The sequence below is a fragment of the Manis javanica genome, chromosome 12, assembly GCF_040802235.1.
Source record: "Manis javanica isolate MJ-LG chromosome 12, MJ_LKY, whole genome shotgun sequence".
Lineage (NCBI taxonomy): Eukaryota > Metazoa > Chordata > Mammalia > Pholidota > Manidae > Manis > Manis javanica.
Genome location: NC_133167.1, coordinates 1,825,630 through 1,845,338, shown reverse-complemented (window position 1 = coordinate 1,845,338; position 19,709 = coordinate 1,825,630). Strand labels below are relative to the sequence as shown.

The 19,709-nt window shown below is 53.8% G+C and overlaps 1 protein-coding gene across 27 annotated transcripts in view; it reads right to left on the bottom strand.

Moving 5' to 3' along the window:
- HDAC4 (histone deacetylase 4) overlaps positions 1–19,709 on the bottom strand; it is a 281,717-nt gene that overhangs the window by 84,867 nt on the left and 177,141 nt on the right. For 19 of the 27 annotated variants that reach the window (XM_073217864.1, XM_073217865.1, XM_073217869.1 and 16 more), the window contains 2 exons: positions 10,495–10,645; positions 1,579–1,699 (listed from right to left, as the gene is read on the bottom strand). In XM_073217864.1, coding sequence (XP_073073965.1) covers positions 1,579–1,699; positions 10,495–10,645 — 272 coding nt within the window. The remainder of the gene's footprint in view (positions 1–1,578; positions 1,700–10,494; positions 10,646–19,709) is intronic. The other 8 variants (XM_073217880.1, XM_073217881.1, XM_073217878.1 and 5 more) reach the window with 2 other exon arrangements.

Here is a 19,709-nt window from a genome sequence, read left to right as displayed (position 1 = left end):
GAAGCAGGCTGCCACAGGAGGTCCAAGGATCAGGCAGCAAGGTGATGTCAGGCTCTGGGATGGCGGGGTGCTCGCTGCCCCAGGATGGCCTTCGAGCATGCAACTCTTCCTGGGGGCACTGCCAGCTGAGTTTTGCTGGAAGCACTGAAGGTGTAATGAATTCTCTGAGTCTTTAAACTGTGTAATCTGCTTAATGACTTGAAACAAATTTGCCAACTTACTTATTTGGAATTTGTTAGACTATTTATTTGAATACACAGTACTCCACATCCATGCACCTGGTGTTATTTGAATTAAGAATGTGAGCTCGTAAATGCTTACAGGTGGATATTTAAATATTTGGGAGCAAACTCGAGCAAAGAATGTGCTGATCACAGAGACCAATCCAGAGAGCAAGGCCTGGATGTCAGGGCCACGGGGCCGGCCCAGCTGTGCACACGAGTAGAGCTTGGAAGCCCTAGATCACTGCCTGCCAGGCGCCCCCATATCCCCACTGCCAGGATGCAGCTCTGTCATCTGTGTGGCCCAGGATGGGAGTGCAGGCATTTGGGCCGCTTCCATTCTTTGGCCATAATGAACAATGCTGCTAAGACCATAAGAACACAAGTGTTTGTATGGACAGAAGTTCTCATTTCTCCGGGTAAACACACAAGTGGAGAATGACTGGGTCATAGGACAGGTGAGTGTTCACCTTCATAAGGAACTGCCAGACTGTGTTCTGAAGTGGCTGTGCCATTTCACCTCCCACTGGTGATATGTGGAAGCCCAGAGGCTCCTCACATATGCCAAGGCTTTGTTTATTAAATTTCAGCCCTCCCAGTGGGTGTGAGGTGGTCTCTCATTGTGGCTTTGACTTGCATTTCTCTTGACTTCGGACCTATTTATGTAAACTTACTGGCCATTTGCACATCTTATTTGTGAGTTGTCAGTTCCAATATTTTGCTTGTTTTTTCGTAACTTGCTTGTATTTTTACTATTGAATTATAGGAGCTCTTTATATATTTTGGATATAAGTACTCCATCAGATATAGGCGTTGTGCGTGGCTTCTTCCTGTCTGTGGCTTGCCTTTTATATTTTCTTAATGGTACCTTTCAAAGTTTCTAACTTTGAAAAGTCTAATTGAGTGTTTGGTTTATGAGTTGGTGACTCTGGTGTCCTAGGAAGCCTGTCCACCATTCCTGCAAGGTGGTGAAACCTGTTTCTTCTCGTCCTGTTGTTTTGGCTACACGTTCAGCTTTATGACATTTGTGCTGGTTGTTGGGTGTGACGTGAGGCTGGGTGAAAGTGCTGTTGTAGGCCTGCAAAGCCCTCGTTTTCTGACAAAGATTTTGTCCTCACAGCACATGAACGTGACTGCTCACTCCACAATGTTCAGCTTGGGTGATCAAAACACACTGGTCACTGAAGATAGGCCCCACTGTCCGTGTGGGTGACCCCTATTTCCGTCATCCCCACATTTGCTACCACGCTCAGGGGTTTCTAACTCCACAGCCTCCCACCCTGCCTCACCACTTGAAGCAGCGGGTGCCCTCGGGCCCCCAGAGGAGCCTGGGGTGACCCTGCATACCCTCACTTACCCGTACCAGTAGCGGGGGTCGCTGGAGATGCAGTGGTTCAGGTTGCGGTGCGCCAGCGCTTTCTTCTTGTTGAGGACAAACTCCTGCAGCTTCATCTTCACTTCGGTGCTCGCCACGGCGCCTGGAGGGGAGAAAGCACAGGGCTGGGCGCCTGAGGCTCTGGCCTGGGGAGGCAGAGGGAGCGCTCCGCTACTGGAAGAGGGAGGAGCGGCTGGGAGACAGTGGGATGCGGATTCAGGATGCTGCTGGCACCAGGAAAGCTTTCTCAAAGGAAGGAGGACAGGAGAAGTTTTAATAAGAGGTCTGCTTCCTGTGAAGATTTTTACATAATTGCATTCTATTTAAAATGCAGAAGTAATCAGCATAAAGACTTATTGTTACCTAACACAAAACCCACTTGTGAAGGGTTTTTAAACCGTTACATAAAGAACACTCCGAGGTAAGCCCAGGCAGCCTGGTGGCTCCTCTCTCACCACAGCAAAGGGGGAGGCATCTCAGAGAGCAGGTTTTGTGCGGACTGAGGCATCACACCCAAGGCCAGGGCACGAGGGCGAGGCACGCCTCCAGGGCAGGCTTGCAGCTGGCCAGCCAGGCCTGCGTGCCATCTGCCATCGTATCGGGGGTGCGTCTGCCCTTTCCAGCCTAGCAGCTCCTTCCTCAGGCGAGTGCGTCCCACTGACCTGGAGGGAAGTGGGCAGTGTGTTCTGTGGTTTCTTGTGAGCTGGTGGTTATTCGCAGCCCCGTCAAAGACACCTAGCATATTTGAGAGACACGCTCCGATCAAAGTCCAAGCCCACCAGGCTAGCGCAAGACCCTGTCAGCAACCTGTCTGTTCTCAGAGCTGCGATCGGACAGCACAGCACTGGGGACTCGCCCTTCGCTGGGTGATGGCTTGCCTGCCCCTGGTTACAGGGATTCCAATCGCATTTTTAAGGTGGGAAAACACTCCGCAAGGTGAGGGGAGGTTAGTTCGTACAACCACTTCCTGAATGCTTTCAGAGCATCATGCCACTGTTGTTAGAAGCCAGTCTGCAATGAACATTTATGAGTAGGTATCACTGTTCACATTTAGAATTGTTTGCTTAGAGAGATCAGCAAAACCTCACTACATGTCACAAAAGTGGTGCGACAACACCCGCCCCCATCAGCATCTCCGAAACTGCTTCCCAAATGCCTCTATGCACTGACCACCCTGAGCCACCCCATCAGCCATGCACCAGGGTGGGCACCCATGTGGTCATCAGTCCTGGGGATGACCACCTGAGCCTTGTCTTTATCAGTAATCAGGATTACCACCAGCTGCAAATGAGAAAGCTGGCACCTTGCTGCCAGGTCCTTGATAACTACCTGGATGTGTACCTTTTCCTCTGGCGATACACCCAGATGCCCTTTGGCTTATTTTCCTTTTGAAGGCTTCCTGCACCGTGTGTGGTGGCAGCGCTGTAGGTCTGTGTTTCACCTTTATCCGTTTGAGCTGTCTGGCTTTTTACAGTGATACGCCCACCGTGAGCCTCCTACATGCTAGGTCTGCACCCTGAGCCTCACATTGCCGCTGTAAGTGAAGCCGTCACCCTGAGTGGTAGAGGAGAGCAGGGGGGATTCAGGGAGCCCCCGCTGAGGCCGTTCTGCTGCAGGGGGGTCACACCGGCGCTGCTGCGCTACTTCTGCATTTGCCCTGCTCCGTTTCCTTTTAAGATTTGATTAAATCCCAATTTTGTGATAATAGAATATACATGTTGGGCTCTGCCCCCATTCCTGGAGTATAGCTCCCGAAACCCCTGTAATGTCCTAAGGGACACGAGCACCACAGGTCCCTTTTGTTCTGGGGGGTGACTGCAGGGGGGGCTCCCGTGTGGCTCCTGGGCAGGGCTGGTCACCAGGAAGACCAAGCCATGACCAGAGGCTTGGAATTTTCAGCCCCACCCCCCATTCTCCAGAGAGGGGAGAGGGTCTGGAAAAGGAGTTAATGACTGATCATGCCTACTGGAGGAAGCCTCCGGAAAATCCTAATAGTACGGGGTTCAGAGAGCTTCCACGATGGTGAACACATCCAGATACCGGGAGAGTGATGCACCCCAACTCCACGGGGACAGATGCTCCTGTGCTCGGGACCTGCCCAGACCTGAGCCCGGGTATCTCTTCACTGGCCATTCATCTGCACCTTCATCATATCCCTTAATAAACTGATAAGCATAAATAAGTGTTTCCCTGAGTTCTGTGAGCCATTCAACAAGTCTGTGGAACCCGAGGAGGGGTTTGCGGGAGCTTCAGATCCGAAGCTGGGCGGCCAGAGCACAGGGACAGCCTGGACTCGCCGTGGGCCCCTGAAGAGGGCAGGGGCAGGCCTGCGGGACTGGGCGTGCGCCTCGGACCCCGTCTCCAGGCAGACGCTGTCAGGGCAGGGTCTGGCCGCGGGACACCCACCTGTGCGGCTGGCTGTGGGGAGACCCTCACGCGCGGTGGCAGAGGGGAGGGCTGTGTGGGCCTGGAGTCCATGTAGGAGTAGAGGGGAGCACAGGAGGGGGAGACTGGGGTTTTCCTGTAACCTCTGACAGTGACCTTCCTCTCTCGGGTTCGGTGAGCAAGCGCTTCGTGTCACCTGTTTTTCTGGTGGTGGGCTCTCATTCCTGCGGCTGTTGGCTGTTACTACTTTCTCACATTTAATTCTGATGTACATGAAGTGGATTCTGGAATATGAGAATATATGGATGATTCGACAAACTGCTCACAGATGGTGGACACTGTTAGAGAGCCATGCCTTTGCCGCCTTTATCACGTTCTAGACATTCTGTTGTCACTGAATCTTTGTCTAGCTGTAAATAGGTCTGGGTTCTTGAAGGCGGCATCCCACTGCAGGTAAGCCATGATGAACCTTCCATGTGTCGTGGACAAGGGTCAGGCAGCTACAGAGCCCTTGGAAACCGGGTTCTCTGGGGCTGTGGCAGTACCTGGATGGGACCAGCGCATCCACTAAGCCCACCCCAGAGCGCGCACGGAAGGGCCCACAAGGACAGGGGATTCAGGCCTCCTGGGGGCTGAGGGAATATGGCCATCGACACCCAGGAAAGGAGGCCCACCCGCACCAGCACCCTGTCGGGTCCGTTGCGCATGCAGGGCCTACAGAGCTGAGAAGCAGAGGCTGCAGGAAGGCACAGCCAGACCAGGCCGTGGGGAGTGAGCAAGGCTGTAAGCGCGCCTGTGCTTCTGGGCAAGGCTCCTTGGGGCCCCAGCGTACCTGGGGATAGACTTGAATAGGACTTCTGCACGCTGCAGCCTGGCTGTCTTTCTGTAAGTGGACTTGTCTGAAAACCACACGTGCACAGACACTGACACCTGCTTGTAGCATGTGCAGACACACAGTCACCTGGCATCCCTAACAGCCTGTGGAGCCAGGTGGCTGGCCAGGTGTACCAGGGCTGAGCGTTTCCATACACAGCGTCCCCAACAGGGAGTAAGGGGAAACAGGGGCCCAGGCTCCTCTGCCTGCAGGTGCACAGCAAGCTCCACCTCACCAATTAACACCCAAAGGTGGAGCAGGGAGCTCAGATTTATCCTCTTCTGCCGCTGGCAGAACCAGAAAGCAGCCAAACAGAAGGATGCTGAGGAGGAGGAGGAGGACCCAGAAGGCCAGTTGGAGACAAGGAGCCTCGTGTTCCAATGGCCACCCCTGGAGGGGAGGGCGGAAGGCAGAGCTCTTGTGTGCAGAAGGACGCTCGACGGTCCCAGCCGACGGGACCTGGTGTGCGCCAGCCTCGCCTTCTCAAGGAGGCCCGCTGCTGCGCATCCACTTTCCCCACAGAGGGAGGCGGGGTCCTTGCCTGTAAGCACCCTGGGAATGGAAGGAGCCACGTGACTGCGCTCAGGGAGCCTCCGCCTCCTGCCGCCTTGGCCCCACCCTGGGCTCCCGAACCCTGAGAAGGTCAAAGAACAAAAGCTGGGCCCCAGCAGAGAGGGCAGGTGATGACCAGTGACAGGCAGGGACAGCAAGACAGGGCAAAGGGAAGCTGCCTGCCCCAGGGGGACACCTGCCTGCCCAGGAGAAACACTGGCCTCTCTTCTAGCCAGGCTGTGGTCCTCCGAGGCACCTGCCAGCCTGGGATGCAGAGAGGGCCTTGCGCCCTGAGCCGCCTGCAGTGTCCTCACAGGAGGTGTGTCTGTAGGCTGAGGGATCCCCAGGGTGGCTGTGGACAATGGCCCCTCGGCCACCTCAAGGATGGGAGAAGACACATGCTAGGCTCTTAAGGAATCAAAGGAAAATAAGCCCGACTTTCGAATCCAGACTTCTTCGTCCATAAATAACCTTGAAAGTTCCTTTCTGATCTTAATGAGTTAAACGAATCCCACAGTGCCTCCCTGACATGTCAGACCAAGTCTACGTGGCACGGTCACAGAGTGGACCCTGGCCAGCCCTCCTCCGGCCACCGTCAGCTGGGGGCTGGTTTCCTGGGTCCCTCCCCACGGGGGGCAGTGAGCGCCCTCCCCACGCGGGTCTGGCCTGGAGCAAACCCAGACTGCGCCGAGCAGCAGGTGCACGGCAAGCCCCCCTCTCCGCCCTTCCCAAGAGCGAATGCGAAAGGGGAGATGCTGGCCCTGATCACCATCCTAGGCACACAGTCATCTCTCAACAGAGGTTCCCAGTTAAAATGAAAGTTCCACAATCAATACCACATTCAATTAGCAAATAACAAGTGTCTGAGTTTTACTAAACAAACAAACAAACAAAAAAAAAGTTATCTCATAGTGCTTATCCTTCCCTCCTTTGATGGGGTTCCCAGAGACGTTGGTGTGTTCTGGCACAGACCCAGCTGCTGGGGACACATCTCTGCACGGCAACAGAGACCTGGGGAACAGGCGAGTAAGTGCCCAGGAGCCGGGCGGGAGGGGGCCCTGCGGCAGGCAGAGGCGAGGGGCTGTGTCCAGCGTGGCTCCTGCCTGGGGCAACCCCACCTGCCTCTGAGGAAGACCGACCTCACAGATGGACCAGAGAATTACTCCCAGGATCAGCTGTCCCATCTTTTAGCACCAGCCTGCTGCACAATTTTTTCAACAAAGTGAGCAGAGCAATGTTCCTCAGACGATGGCACCTTGCTCCTGCTGGGCTGTGCTGGCACACTGCAGTGGGGCAAATGGAGCCACATCAGTGCTGAACTGCTCAGCGGGCAAGCTGGCTTCTGTTGGAGTTTTCCTTCGAATTTATGTTAAAAGACAGCGTATCTTAGCTTCTTAAATGTAGTTAATCTAAATTAAAACTTAGCTGAGTAAAGATCCTGTGTTTGTGCTGAACAAGTTGGACAACTGCCACAAATTCCAAGAAATCCCTGTTCCATCAAATTAACAGCATTAATTGGTATCAACAAGTAAAAGAAAACTGCAGAATTTTTAAAAATTACAAGTACTGTAAATGTTTACAAGAGTGACAAAACTTTAAATTAAATATTCAATAAGAAATTCATTAAAAAAAAAAACTAAGAAACTAAACAACAGATGCTCTGCACTACATTTTCAAATGCTTAAAACCTGGAGCTGCTTCATGCCCTTTGCATTTTCCGCACAGACGCTCTTTAAGCTGCGGAAACAACAGTCCCCTTCATAGGTGAGGGCACTGGTGTGGCCAGCTTAACTGAGGGCGTCCACCGCAGAGGCATGCCCGCTCACAAGACCACACTCTGAGGGGTGCAAAGCTGACATGAGCCGAATGCCTGGACTGCACACAGTTTATGCCTAGCAATAAAACCTGGCCTCCCAAATCCACAAACTGAAAACCACCAGGGCTGCTGCTGTCGACAAGCTCAGAGGGGGCAGAGAACATTCCGGCGCTCCCGTTAAGGAGGGTGATGTTTTGCAGGTAGAGCAGAAACTGTTTTTGACTTACAAACAGGTCTAAAATGTCTCCTAAAGTCAAATCTTTTCCTGTTTTGTGAGGCTTAAGATGTCATTTTTACTGGAAGTTTCTGGTAAACTATGAGGAACTAATTTGGACTAAGCTGCTTTTTAGCAATCTGAAAACCTGGTATTTGTTGGCTAGCGGGGGCACACATCAATTAACTGATGCTTGCAATTTAAAGTTCATCCTCTGATCAACAACGATCTCCCTTCTCCAAAGGAAAAACCTAAGTAGGATGCACGGTGGGGTAGGAGCCAAGCCAGAAGGGTGGGCAGGGAGGACCTGGGCTGCGGCCCGTGCCCTGCGTGCAGGCTCAGCGTGCACACCCGCCCGCAGCAGAAGCTCCTCCCCCAGGGCTCCCGTGAGGACCAGGCCGCTTTCCACGGTGGAAGGAGCACTCAAATGACAGGCCACATGTGGCAGGCCACAGAGCCTCCGTGACACCCTGATTCCTAACACAGAGCAGGAGGATTCCGAGACTCACGCCTTTCAACCGTGGCTGCACACAGGCTCACCCAGGGGACTAGGAATGAAGCTGCTGACACCTGCCCCCACTCTGGGTCGGTGCAGCAGGACACCTGGGCAATCTTCCTGGCGCTGCCCACTGCACCCCCAGCTGGGAGGGTCCCTCACACAAAGGTGCCAGCACGCTCGAAGCTGCGGACGGGCTGTCTGCGCACTGGCCCGCCGCAGGAACCTTACTCCGTGTTCCAAGACCACAGGTGTGCCAGCCAGCCTGACCCACTCCTGTCCTCATTTCCAGCGTCGCGACGCTCGGTCCTCGCTGTGCCTGTAAGTCATCGTCTCATCCGACCGAGGTGACACAGCAAGTACGCCATTCAGATTTACTGACCACTGTCAAATATTCACACAAAAATTAGGTCTCACGTGGCATATAAACTCTACCGATGCGTTTTCTACAGTGAAACTCTATCAGACAGTTAAAGTGAAAGACGTTTAAAGTATATTTGTTATTTCACAAGGGAAATGCTGCAATAACCAATGATTGCAAAAGCTGATAATTTTATAAAACCTATTACTAAGAACTCACAACTTACAAAATAGAGAAATAAACCAAAGATGAAGAGAACACGTTGGCTACATACTTTTAGGAAAAAATCCTTTTTGAAAAAGAAAATGTTTATAAAAATGTATAAAATAATATAAGCATAACACAGATTAGATCCTAATTCTAATTCAGAAACACTGATTAAATCAGGCTGAAGAACCGAGACTGTCTGTTGTTTATGAGGCACCGAGAGGAGACGGCAGAGAGAACAACGCTTCGGGCTCATTAAACCAGCGAAGGTCCTGACCCCAGAACATAAGGACGCCAAGCAAAAGGGAGAGAAGTCGCCAGAGAAATGGGAAGAGGCCAGACAAGCACTTCAGAGAGAGGGAGAATCCAGTCGGCCAGGGGACACCTGAGCGCCTACGGTGCCAAAGATGACCACAGGAACGCGGCCAAAGCCGCACAGAGCTGGGGGACTGCACAGGCCACGGGAAGTGGTGCCGAGGGGGACAGAGCCACAGGCACCACCAGAGCAGGGGAGGTGACAACTGGCATGACTACACTGGAAACCAGCTTCACATCTGAAGGTGGCACATGTGCTGGCCCAGGTTCAGCCATGTCACTCCCACCTGCCTGAGAGCGGTCCCAGGAAGGACGGGGCAGCAGGGCCTGGGCAGCAACGAAGGCAGCCCTCACGAGCACACCGCCAAGGGCAGGGGGCAAACAGACATCCATGAGTCCATGGCTCCACTTATGTGAATTTCCAAGGCAGCCAATCACTCTTCCAGTTAGGCGTCAGGGAGTGGCTGTTTGGGGAGCGGTGTGTAGAGGCCCAGGGGCCTGGAGGCAGCTGCGCAGGGCGTGTGCTGCGGATAGGTCCCTGATGGCTGTGTACACAGAAAATGGTACTTTTCTGGATGTGCACCCAAAAGCCATACAGAAGACTTAAAACAGTTTCCAACCTACTTTGCAAGGAGGCTTAGACACACTGTGTGCTGTTGTGCACGTATGGATTAAAATGTAATGGCTGACCATTGTCAGTAGCTGAAGATAAAGGATTTTTAGGTTGTCTGAGGTTTATGTGTGTTAGTGGGGTGTGTAAACACATCTATTTTTACTCATGAGTGTTAGAAGACTAAGTTGCCCTATAGCATGACACCAAATCCTGGTACAGGAGAGAAATGCACATCTTGACTTATTTTCAGTATTTCCAGGGAACAAATGAGTTCAACTGAGCACTGGCGGCCAGTGGGAAGTGAGGCCCAGGGATGCGGCCCTGCCCACATGCCGCTGCCTGGGTCCCGGCGCCTCTTGGAAACGAGGTATCACCAAAAAGAAGCACCAGCACATGAGGGGCATGCCCCGCAGCCACAGCCGGGGAGGCGCACGCCCTGCGAGGGCACACAGGCCTGTGCACCGGTCACGGTGGAACAGACTGTCCTCAGTGTGCGCGAGCCGGGGCGCCCTGTGCCAGCAGCTGGGCAGCCAGCAGGTGCTGTGGCTCAACCCCAACTCGCACAGGGCGGCCCCCCAGACCTTCCCCAGGGGTCGTCTCCTGGCTGAGATCAAGTCTGGGCACTTCCTGGAAGGTAACAGACCGTATAGGTCTCCAGACATACAAGCACATTGCTATGAAAAGCAAAACTTCCAGTCAAAAGAGCAAATGTGGAAATCGAGCCCTGGGTCATCCTGTGTCCCCGCAGATGGACCTGGTTTTAAGGCACTCCCAAAATGCTCTCAAAGGAAAAGAACTTGGCAACATTTAGGACAGAACTCACAGTGGCAACCTCTTTGCCTCTGGCACACTTCATCGCTTCTTTCTTAAGTCTGTTAGGAGCCTGACCAATAGCTTTCAACATGCTTCCATCACACCAAGTGCCAAATGCCCCTTGCAGCCCCCAGGTGAAGAAAGTGGACTACCTACCGCTTGCCTCTAAGGCCAAGGCCTCCGGAAGCACCACCGCCCGGCGGGGCAGGGGGTCTGGGGCCCCGCGGCACCCCCCGCGCTCCCCGCACTCACTTTCTTTGCCCTTCTCCTTGTTCTTCAGCTGCTGCAGCTTCTGCTCCCGGTGCTGCTTCTCCAGCTCCTGCTCCTGGCGGTGCCTCTCCAGCTTCCGCTGATGCTCCAGGAGCTCCTGCTGGTGCTTCATGGCCAGCAGCTCCTGCTGGTGCTGTGAGCAGGGAGGGGAGACAGACGTCAGAGTGCTGCGCCAGCACCCGGCTGACACGCACACAAGGAGATGGAGCCAGTGTCCTGTGGGCGTGTGGCTCTCGGTGCAGCTGGCACTGCTGGTAAGCCCACATGTGAATGAGGGCCACTAGGGGCCCAGGCGGCTCCTGGCCTTCTGAGTGGCAGAGATGAAAATAAAACCACTGAATTGCTAGAAGAAAATTTACATGAAGATTTATGAAACCCCACATGTTGGGATGACTTTTTGAGAATGACACAAGAGCATGAAATGGTATGGCCACTCCGGCAAGCTGCTGGGCACTTCTTACAGAGCTGAGGACACTCTGCCCCGAGACCCGGTGATCCCACTCCCCGGACTTACCCAGGAGATGTGGAAACTCCCACGAAAAGCCCCGTGGGAGAATGTGCATGGCAGCGTTGCTCACAACAGGCCAGATGGGCCCCCACATTCCTCAGAGGGAACACACGGACAGATTGTGGGGTTCACGTGCCACAAACTGCCCAGCAAGGAAAAGAATAAACTGTAGGTACACAGGAAGACCCGACGGACAGCAAGGCCCCAGAGCAAGCCTGCTGGGTCCAGTGGGGGCGTGCAGGGAGGGCCCAGGAGGGTGTCAGTGCTCAGTCTCTTCCCTGGAAGTCCTGCTGCAGGAGCCCTAAGTTGGGGTGATAGTCAAAGGCCACCTCTCGGGGCGGGCAGGGCGATGAGATGGCGGGGAGGAGGCGGCACTCATGTGGGCGATGGCTACAGATGCCCTGCCTGAACAGGGTGCTCAAGTTCTCAGCGCTGTTGAGTGTATCTCCAAAAATGATGTCATTGACTCCATAAAATTGTCTTATAACAAATACCAAAAATAAAATTAAAATGCAAAAGATGAATGGGGAAACCCGTTGCAGTATTTATGGTATACAGATAACTCCATGCCTACATGGCTGTTATAAATTAGTAAGAATATGGCAAGTAGCCCCTAAGAAGGTGACAATAAGAGGTTCTCATAAGGGGCTATAAATGGGAAAAAAATGTTCCTCGTCACTGGTGATCAGACCCCACTTTCGCTTACTGTGTCGGGAAAGGCGAGGAGGAACACACAGCGGTGCAGCTGGCCTACGGGGCCCAAGCTCTCTCTCCAAACACCAGCCGGCTGGGGCCACAAACTCCAGGAATCCACCAGGCTGCTCGTGCCCTGCCTTCCCCGAGCGGGGAGCTCTGTGTGCTGGCTCAGTCTCTATCTGTCTCCCCTGGAGCTCGCTCTCCTCCCAGGGCTCTGGCTGCACCGACTTGCCTGCGAGGCTACACACGCTACCTACCGTCCATCTCTTGAGGACTTGAGGGCCTCTGTGAGTGCACCACCCCCAGCGCCTGGGACAGCAGCCGGGCTCCTCCTGGTCCTCCCAGCTGTCTCCCCACAGCAAGGTCCCCCACTTTTCCATCTTGGCCCATGGGCCTTGGTCTCCTGCCCTCACTACTCCCCTCATCCTGGCTTAACTCTTTGGGGTCCCCTATGAGGTGGGGGCAGACCTGTTCTGCTCCCGGTGTGGAAGGAGAAGGGCCAGTGGGATGCTGGCATCCCAAGTGGTCCCTGCACTTCCCACGGAGGAAATACAACATACAACATGCTTCCCGCAAGTGTAAGGGACCAACCGTCTAGATGAGGAACAGAAGGCCTGAAATGCCCTTTCCCACAGGCAGGGGACTCCGGCACCAGCACGAGTGACTGATGGTGACTCACAACCATCTGCGGAGGTGGGCCTCGCAGCAGAGGAAGGGCGGGCCTCCCCGCTCCCCCAGCTGGCTCCCAGCATGGGGCTCAGCCTGAGCACACCTGCCCCGAGGGGGTCCCAGCCGGTCTCTCCCCTGCCCCCTGTGCCCCTCAAGGGCTCTGTAGGAGAGCACTTCTCTCAGAGCAGCAGGTTAGAACAGAGGAAGTGCAGCAGCTCAAGGGGGGAGGGGCAGGCTCAGGGGACAAGGGACACAGGCAGGGACAGCCAGTGCGAGTGAGGGGGTCCTCAGCGCTGTGGCCCCAGCCCCTTGGTGGCCTGGGGAGTTTGCAGGGAGGCTGTCCAGCTTTTCCTAAACCACCCACTGCCCCAAGAAAACAGAGGGCTGCCTGGTGGTGCTCAGGCCAGGAAACCAACACATGGTACTTGAACAACAGATCTCACAATTATGTATATGGTGTTACCCACACCCCAAAACTCCCTACCTACAGCCCCGAGTTCCCTTTCAACAGCCAAGTGTTCATTTAATGTGTAAATGAGGCAGAAACTCACTTAATATAGTCCTACAATATTTACTTTCAGCCAGAAGCCAGAAGGAAAGCCAGATCTTTCAATTATCATCACAAAAAGACTGGAAACAACAACATAGATACTTGTGATTAAAATTCACAGGATGACAAAACTCCCAGATAAACAACGTTGTCCTGGCACTCTAATGAAAGCAGCAGTCACAGGGCCACTGTGGCCCCGGGCGTGCCTGCGGCAGCGCCACCACCCCCACCTCCTTCCCGGGGTTCCAGGCCACGCCGCACCTACAGAGGACCCGGATGTGTCCTAAACCCCTAAAACAAAAGGCGCGAAGAGCACACCGGAGTCTGACGGCTTGTCCACAGCGCACCAGACGTTTCAGGCCTGCCCGTCTCTGCCCGCGGGCCTTGTCTGCTCCCGAGGCACGATGGAGGCATGGGAAACTGCCCTGGGCGGGCTCTCTGAGGCAAGGCTCCTCCACCCCCATGCAGTCAGCGTGGGTCACGGCCTGTGCGCTTCAGGCTGTGAAACACGGGACTCTAAGAGACGCAAACCTTAAGTTAGGTAAAATCCAGTTGTTTGAAGTAAGTACCTCACTCACACGTGTGAAGGCCAAGACTATTCTATGGGGGAGAGAGATGGAGAAACTATTTTTGCAACTGAAGCTACTATGAATAACATATAAGATGTGTACTATCTAGTTTCCTAAGGAAAAATAAACCAATAATAACAGATAATGTTACTCTAACCAGAGTTTAATGTTGAACTGACTTTCAAGCCAACACTGAGCTCAGAATAAGAATAAAAAATTAGAACCTTAGAATTCAGACTCTTTGACTCTGCTTTGGAACTGAATTACCAATCTTCCAGTGGCCCAACGAGACTTTCATGATAAAAAGTAAACTGAAATAAAACCCCGCTCCAGGGACAAACAGCTACCAGAGACAGGGACTCAGCCCCGACCCAGCAGAGGGCTGCTGTCCCCCAGAGTGCTGGCCCCTGCCCTGCTCCCGGCGCCCCTCGTGGGTCCTGGTGGTCAGCAGTGCTCGGTCAGCAGGACTGCGAGCACCCAGGCCCGATGAGGCACATAAAAGCCACCGGGCCCAAGGCCGGGCCTGCGTACAGTGCTACCCAGAACCCCACCCCTGGGCCGGGACCGCACAGTACTTGTGGCTGAGTCCTGGGCTCGTTAGATGCCAGGCTGCCTGGAGCCCAAAGTGCCCTGTGCCCCCTGGGGTGCCCCGAGGGCCACAGCCTCTCGGGAGCCCAGGGACACCTAGGGTCACACGCACACAAGGACCCCGCCAGCCAGGGTGCCATGAATTCACAGTGGGTTTCTCTGGAGTCAGGGCGACCCCGTCCTGACGCGCTACTTACTCATGGGGGCAAATGCACAAAGAAGGACGCTGGGATGCTGCCCTCACCTTTTCTCTCCAAAGATACTGGTCTGACCTCTGAGGCTGCCTCCAGGCCAGTCACACAACTGAATCCTGGCTTCAGAGAAAGACCCCCGGCCCACCAGCCAGCGAGGAGCATCTTCCCATTTCCCTGTGTGCACTGAGCTCCACAGAAATATTCCTATATGAATATAAATCCTAAATAGTCGGACTTTTATTAACCATTGAAAGTCCAACGTGTCTTGTGCCCATCTGCCCCTAGAATCACACACGCCACGCAGAGATGCACTGGACCTGTCCCGGGAAGTGGTGAAGGGAGGTGACAGGCAGCCCGCCAGCACCCCCGCTGCTCCCACACCAGGTGATCAGGTAAAAGGCTCCACCCACTTCTCCTTCCTTTGCAGGTGGCCAGGCTGCCAAGGGGCCACACCTAGGTGCATTAAACAGGGCCAGGAGGAAAGGACAGGTGAGCTGGTGCCCTGGGGCTGGGACCACCAGGTGTCCATGTGACTCACGTCCCAGCTGAGGAAGCCAGGCAGCTTGGGCCTTCTCCATCATCCCAAGCAGTCTGCATGGACTTTTCTCAGAGGGACTCTGTCCAAAGCAGTGGGGCTCGGGGTGGGGGAGGCCTGCCCCCGGCCTCTGCACGGCACCCCGGCCTGTCCTCGAGGCCTCCCACACTGTCCAGGCCCCTGTGCCTGCCATCACCAAGGGTCCGCTGCCCTGCCACCTACCGCACTGTGTGACTCTGCAAGGAAAAATGAGGAACGCACAATGTTTCCAGGGGCTGGTGTGGTCAGAGCCAGAGGAGTGCCGTAAGAAACGTGTTCCTGTGTTCGGCAAAGGCGAGAGGCCCCTCTGCCCGAAGCTGGGCTGGCAGCCCTGGGTATGCATAAAGCCACGGGAGCTTGCCACGGAGATGCACATCACTAGCTCCCTGGCAGGCAGGGACGGTGGCCTGACATCCTGTTTGCCAGGACACAGTGGTCATGGAGAGAGGAAGCGGCTGTTGAGGAGTCTTCTCCTACTGACCAGCGGCTGCTGACCTTCAGGAATGTGTTCTTGGGCCATGCTTCTGTGGGCTGCTAGCGACTAGAATGTGCTTCCTACTGCAGCAGGGCAGGGACCTGGGACAGGCACCAGGGTTAACTTTTCTTGCCTATGATGAAAAATGCCCAGATATAAACAGTAGAGAAAGAACAGGAGGGGCTCCATCTTAAGGCTAAGATTCCATTTTAAAACCAGGGAGTTCAGAGGCAAGATTCCTAGCATATTCTTTGCTAATCGGACAATAACCCACCTTATCTTAAGGCAGGGCAAGCAGTCCTCACGGATATGTTCCCAGTGCTTGAGGGTCACCACTATCTTGGAGAAGAACAGGGTCAATAAATTCCTTGTGTTAAGTTTATCTCACAGAATATCTAGAGGGCTGACTGTGGATGGAGACAGAATACTAAACCCTGAAGTGCACCTCCTCTCAGGTTGCCCACACTCCCCTTTCTTTGAGTGTGTACTTTTTGCCTTAAATAAAGACTTCTTGGTGCTCAACTTACATTTTATCTCTGCCCTCTTTCAGTACTAAGCATCTTTGTTACTTTGCTATTTCATACTATTTTCTAGACTTAGGCACAAGTCTTCACTCTGTCTCTGTCCTACTTTAGACAAGTAGGGAAGGGCTACCGAGATCTCTGATTTGGGCTTGCAAGTCCCCTGGGTGACCCGGGCAGGACCGCAGCTGCACGATCGTGCTCTTTAGAAGCCTGCCTGAACATCTCTTTGTCTTTGGGAAGTTCCCAGAACATAATCTCACTCCACCCAGTGCTCAGTGGCTCCCCGCATATCTGGGGTGGTAGGGGTTTAGTTCCCACACCATGTAGATCCGAGTGGACACTGGACACCAGGTGATCCTGGCTTCAGGAGTTGGCAGGGGATCTGCCCCATGCCGAGCAGGAGTTCAATGACCGCCCCTTCTCTCCCTCTGCTCTTCCTTGCTCTCTGCTGCCTGCATGGCTGCTGCCATTCCCTGCTACTCTCGCTCTAATGAATTCCTTCCATACCTACAATCGTCCGACCTGCTTGAGAAATCTTTCTTGTTCAGCGTCAAAAGCCTCCCCCGTCCAGGTTGAGGTTTCACCCTGTGTGCAGGGAGGGACCTCCCCAGATGCAGCTGCCTGGCAACACCATGGGGTACTCAAAAAATCCTGACCAGACACTTCTCCAAAGAAGACATACTGATGGCCAGCAGGTACTTGAAAAGGTGCTCACGTCACCAGCCATCGGGAAGTGCAAATCAATGCCTCAGTGAGATGTCACTTTGTACCAGTCAGAATGGCCACCATCCAAAGGACAAGAAATACCAAGTGTTGACAAGGATGTGGAGAAAAGGGAACCCCCTATACTGCTGGTGAGAGTGTGAATCAGGGCAGTCACCGTAGAAAACAGTATGGAGGTTCCTCGAAGAACTAAAACAGAAATACCATACAATCCAGTAATTCCACTTCTGGGAATTTACCCAAAGAAAACAAAATCCCTGATTCACAAAGATATATACACTGCTATGTTTACGGCTGCATTATTTACAATAGTCGAGAAATGGAAGCAACCTAAGTGTCTGTCAATTCATGAATGCATGAAGATGTGACACACACACACAACAGAGTATATTCAGCCATAAGGGAGGATATCCTGACTTTGTGACACCATGGATGGACGTAGAGGGTATTATGTTCAGTGAAATAAGCTAGGGGCATAAAGACAAATACCATCTGATTCACTTACATGTGGGATTTAAAAACAAAAGGACAGAACAGAAATAGACTCACAGACACAGAGAAGAGAAGAGGGTTGCCACAGGGGTGGGGGATTTATGGGTGGAGGGCACAGGAGGGCACAGACGGAAAGGCCCACTTGCATCGCTATGTTGCTGGGTGTCCCAGCTCCAGCCGGAGGCACCAGGCTCCAGCGTGCTCACAACCCCTCTCCTGCTTCCAGCGCAGCCAGCAGCGACGGAGCGCCCTCTGGATTTGCCACTGACATTCCTACCCAACTGGCCACTACCATGTCACAAAGACAGAGGGTCGGCCTTCAGCACGGTGTCTATGTGAGAGGGAGGTCTGCATCAGATGGGGTCTGCCTCACCCAGGTCGGGACCCTGCGCCCCAGAGCCTGCGGGGAGGAGCGGGGAGGAGAGAGGGGGAAGGAGGGAGGAAGGGAGGAGGCCTGGGAGCCCACTGAGCTGGCCCAGACAAGCGCTGCAGGACTCCGCGTCCCTGGGGTCCCCAGAGTAGTCAGTTGGGTGCAGTTCTGGTGAGGATGGCGGGCTGGCTGTACCGCACCACGCGTGTACTTAACGCCACTGAGCTGTGTGCCGCAAGATGGATGAGATGGTAAATTTTATGTTATGTATATTTTACCACAATAAAAACATGAGTTACGGATGTAGTGGTTCTTCAAAGAGTTAAACTCAAGTCACCATAAGACCCAGCAATTCACTCCCTAGTCAGCACCCTGAGGAATTGAAAACAGAGACTCGAAAGCTCGTACCTGAATATCCACAGCAGCTCTATTCACAGTTGCGGGGGGAAGACCCACAGGAGGGTGGTCACACCCCTGAAGGATGTGCACTCAAGGCCCCGGAAGCGGGTAAACGCCGACTGCCAACAACATGCCAGCCGCAAACACACTGCACAGGCTGAAGGCCAGACACAAAGCCATGTAGTGTGTGATCGTGTTTACATGAGATGCCTGGGGCAGCGGACGCACAGACAGCGAGTGGGTCACTGCTGCTGGGGGGCTGGGGGTGGGGAGGGGCTGGGGGTGGGGAGGGGCAGGGAGAGGGAGAGGAAGGAAGGCGAGGGGGGTGGGGAGGGGAGGGGAGGGCCTGCTAAATGGCTGCACGCCTTCTTTTTGGGGTGATGAGAAAGTTTGCAAACTAGATGGTGGCGATGGCTACCCAACATGGTAAATGTGCTGAGTCTCTGAATTGTACACTTTAAAATGGTGAAATGACAAACTTCACCACAATAAAAAAAGTAAGGGAGAAGCTAAGTCTTTTCCATAAGAGAAAAGGTGAGAGAGACAGGCTGTTTCCTGTAGGGAACCCCATGTCTCCCCAGCTTCCAGCCGGCCTCGCAGGCGCTCCCAGCAGCTCCGGGTGGCTAATGGGAGCAAGGCCAGGAAGGGCTGAGGGCACCAGGAGAGGGCATCCTGCCCTGGCAAAGTGGGAAAACTCACTTGCTGTGAGACGATCACAACCCAGATGAGCACCAGACAGCCGTCAAATAGCTCAGAAGATGATCTAATTCCCCAGCACCCAGCACCCACCCTGCCAACAGGCTCCTACGGGGAAAGGGCCACCGCTCTCTCCACACAGGACCCAGAAGGCCTCTGCCCCTGGGGAGCGTCCTACTGTTCACGCATGGAGCCAGGGCCGGTGGGGGCTTGGCTCAACACCATGGAGAAGCGGCACGCCCCTGGCACGGAGCCGCAGAGCAGCCCTGGGGGAGACCGGGCCTGGGAGGGATGGTCCGACTTCTCCTGGGACCCTGCGGGCACACAATCAGGAGGGGAAGCTGCGTCCTCAGCTGCCAGGACCCTGAGGCAGTGAGCTGTCCATAGCCAGGGCCCAGCATTGGCGACACGGCCACCCCCACATGCCATCACAGGTAGCTTTCCTGTGGTTACATGAGTTCAGTTACTGCAGCTAAACAAAAAAGGAGATGATGATTATTTGCAGATGACACTGTCCATCTAGAGAACATGAGATAACCAATTAGAAATTTCTAGTAGGACTAGTGAGAAAGCTCTCCACATTCGGTGGCTAACAAATAATAGTGAGCCAAGAGCTCATCTATGCACTGGTGGTTGCCAAGAGAAGAAACATCCTATTCATAACAGAAAAAAACTATAGAATACCCAAGATTAAGTAAATACAGAATCTATAAGCCTTACATGGAAAAAACCGGAAGCCTTTTCAGAAGGACAGAAGCCTCCAATCAGAGGTAAGATATATTCTTAGGACTAGAAATTTAACATGAGAAAGTTATGAGACCTTGTGTCGGTTCATTAACCAGCTGCAACTTAATTTCCAGAGTAAGTTTGGAGGGCTTTGTGAGAAACGGCTCGGAAATCTGCCTGAAAGAATAAATGGGCCAGACAAGCCAAGGGGAGTTTAAAGGAAGAATAAGAGTGTGGGGAGTGGAGACCCAGACAGGGGCTGCCACGCAGTGTGGGGCTCCTGCTGAGAGCAGCACGGTGCTGGCAGGAGCACGGGGAGCAGGCTGGGGTCACTGGGCACATAAACACCACCTACTCTGGGGCAGAGGCGGCAGTTTTAATTGTTCAGGAAAACGTTTTGGTTCATGAATGAGGATAGGACATTGTAGTCAAGTGACAAGATGT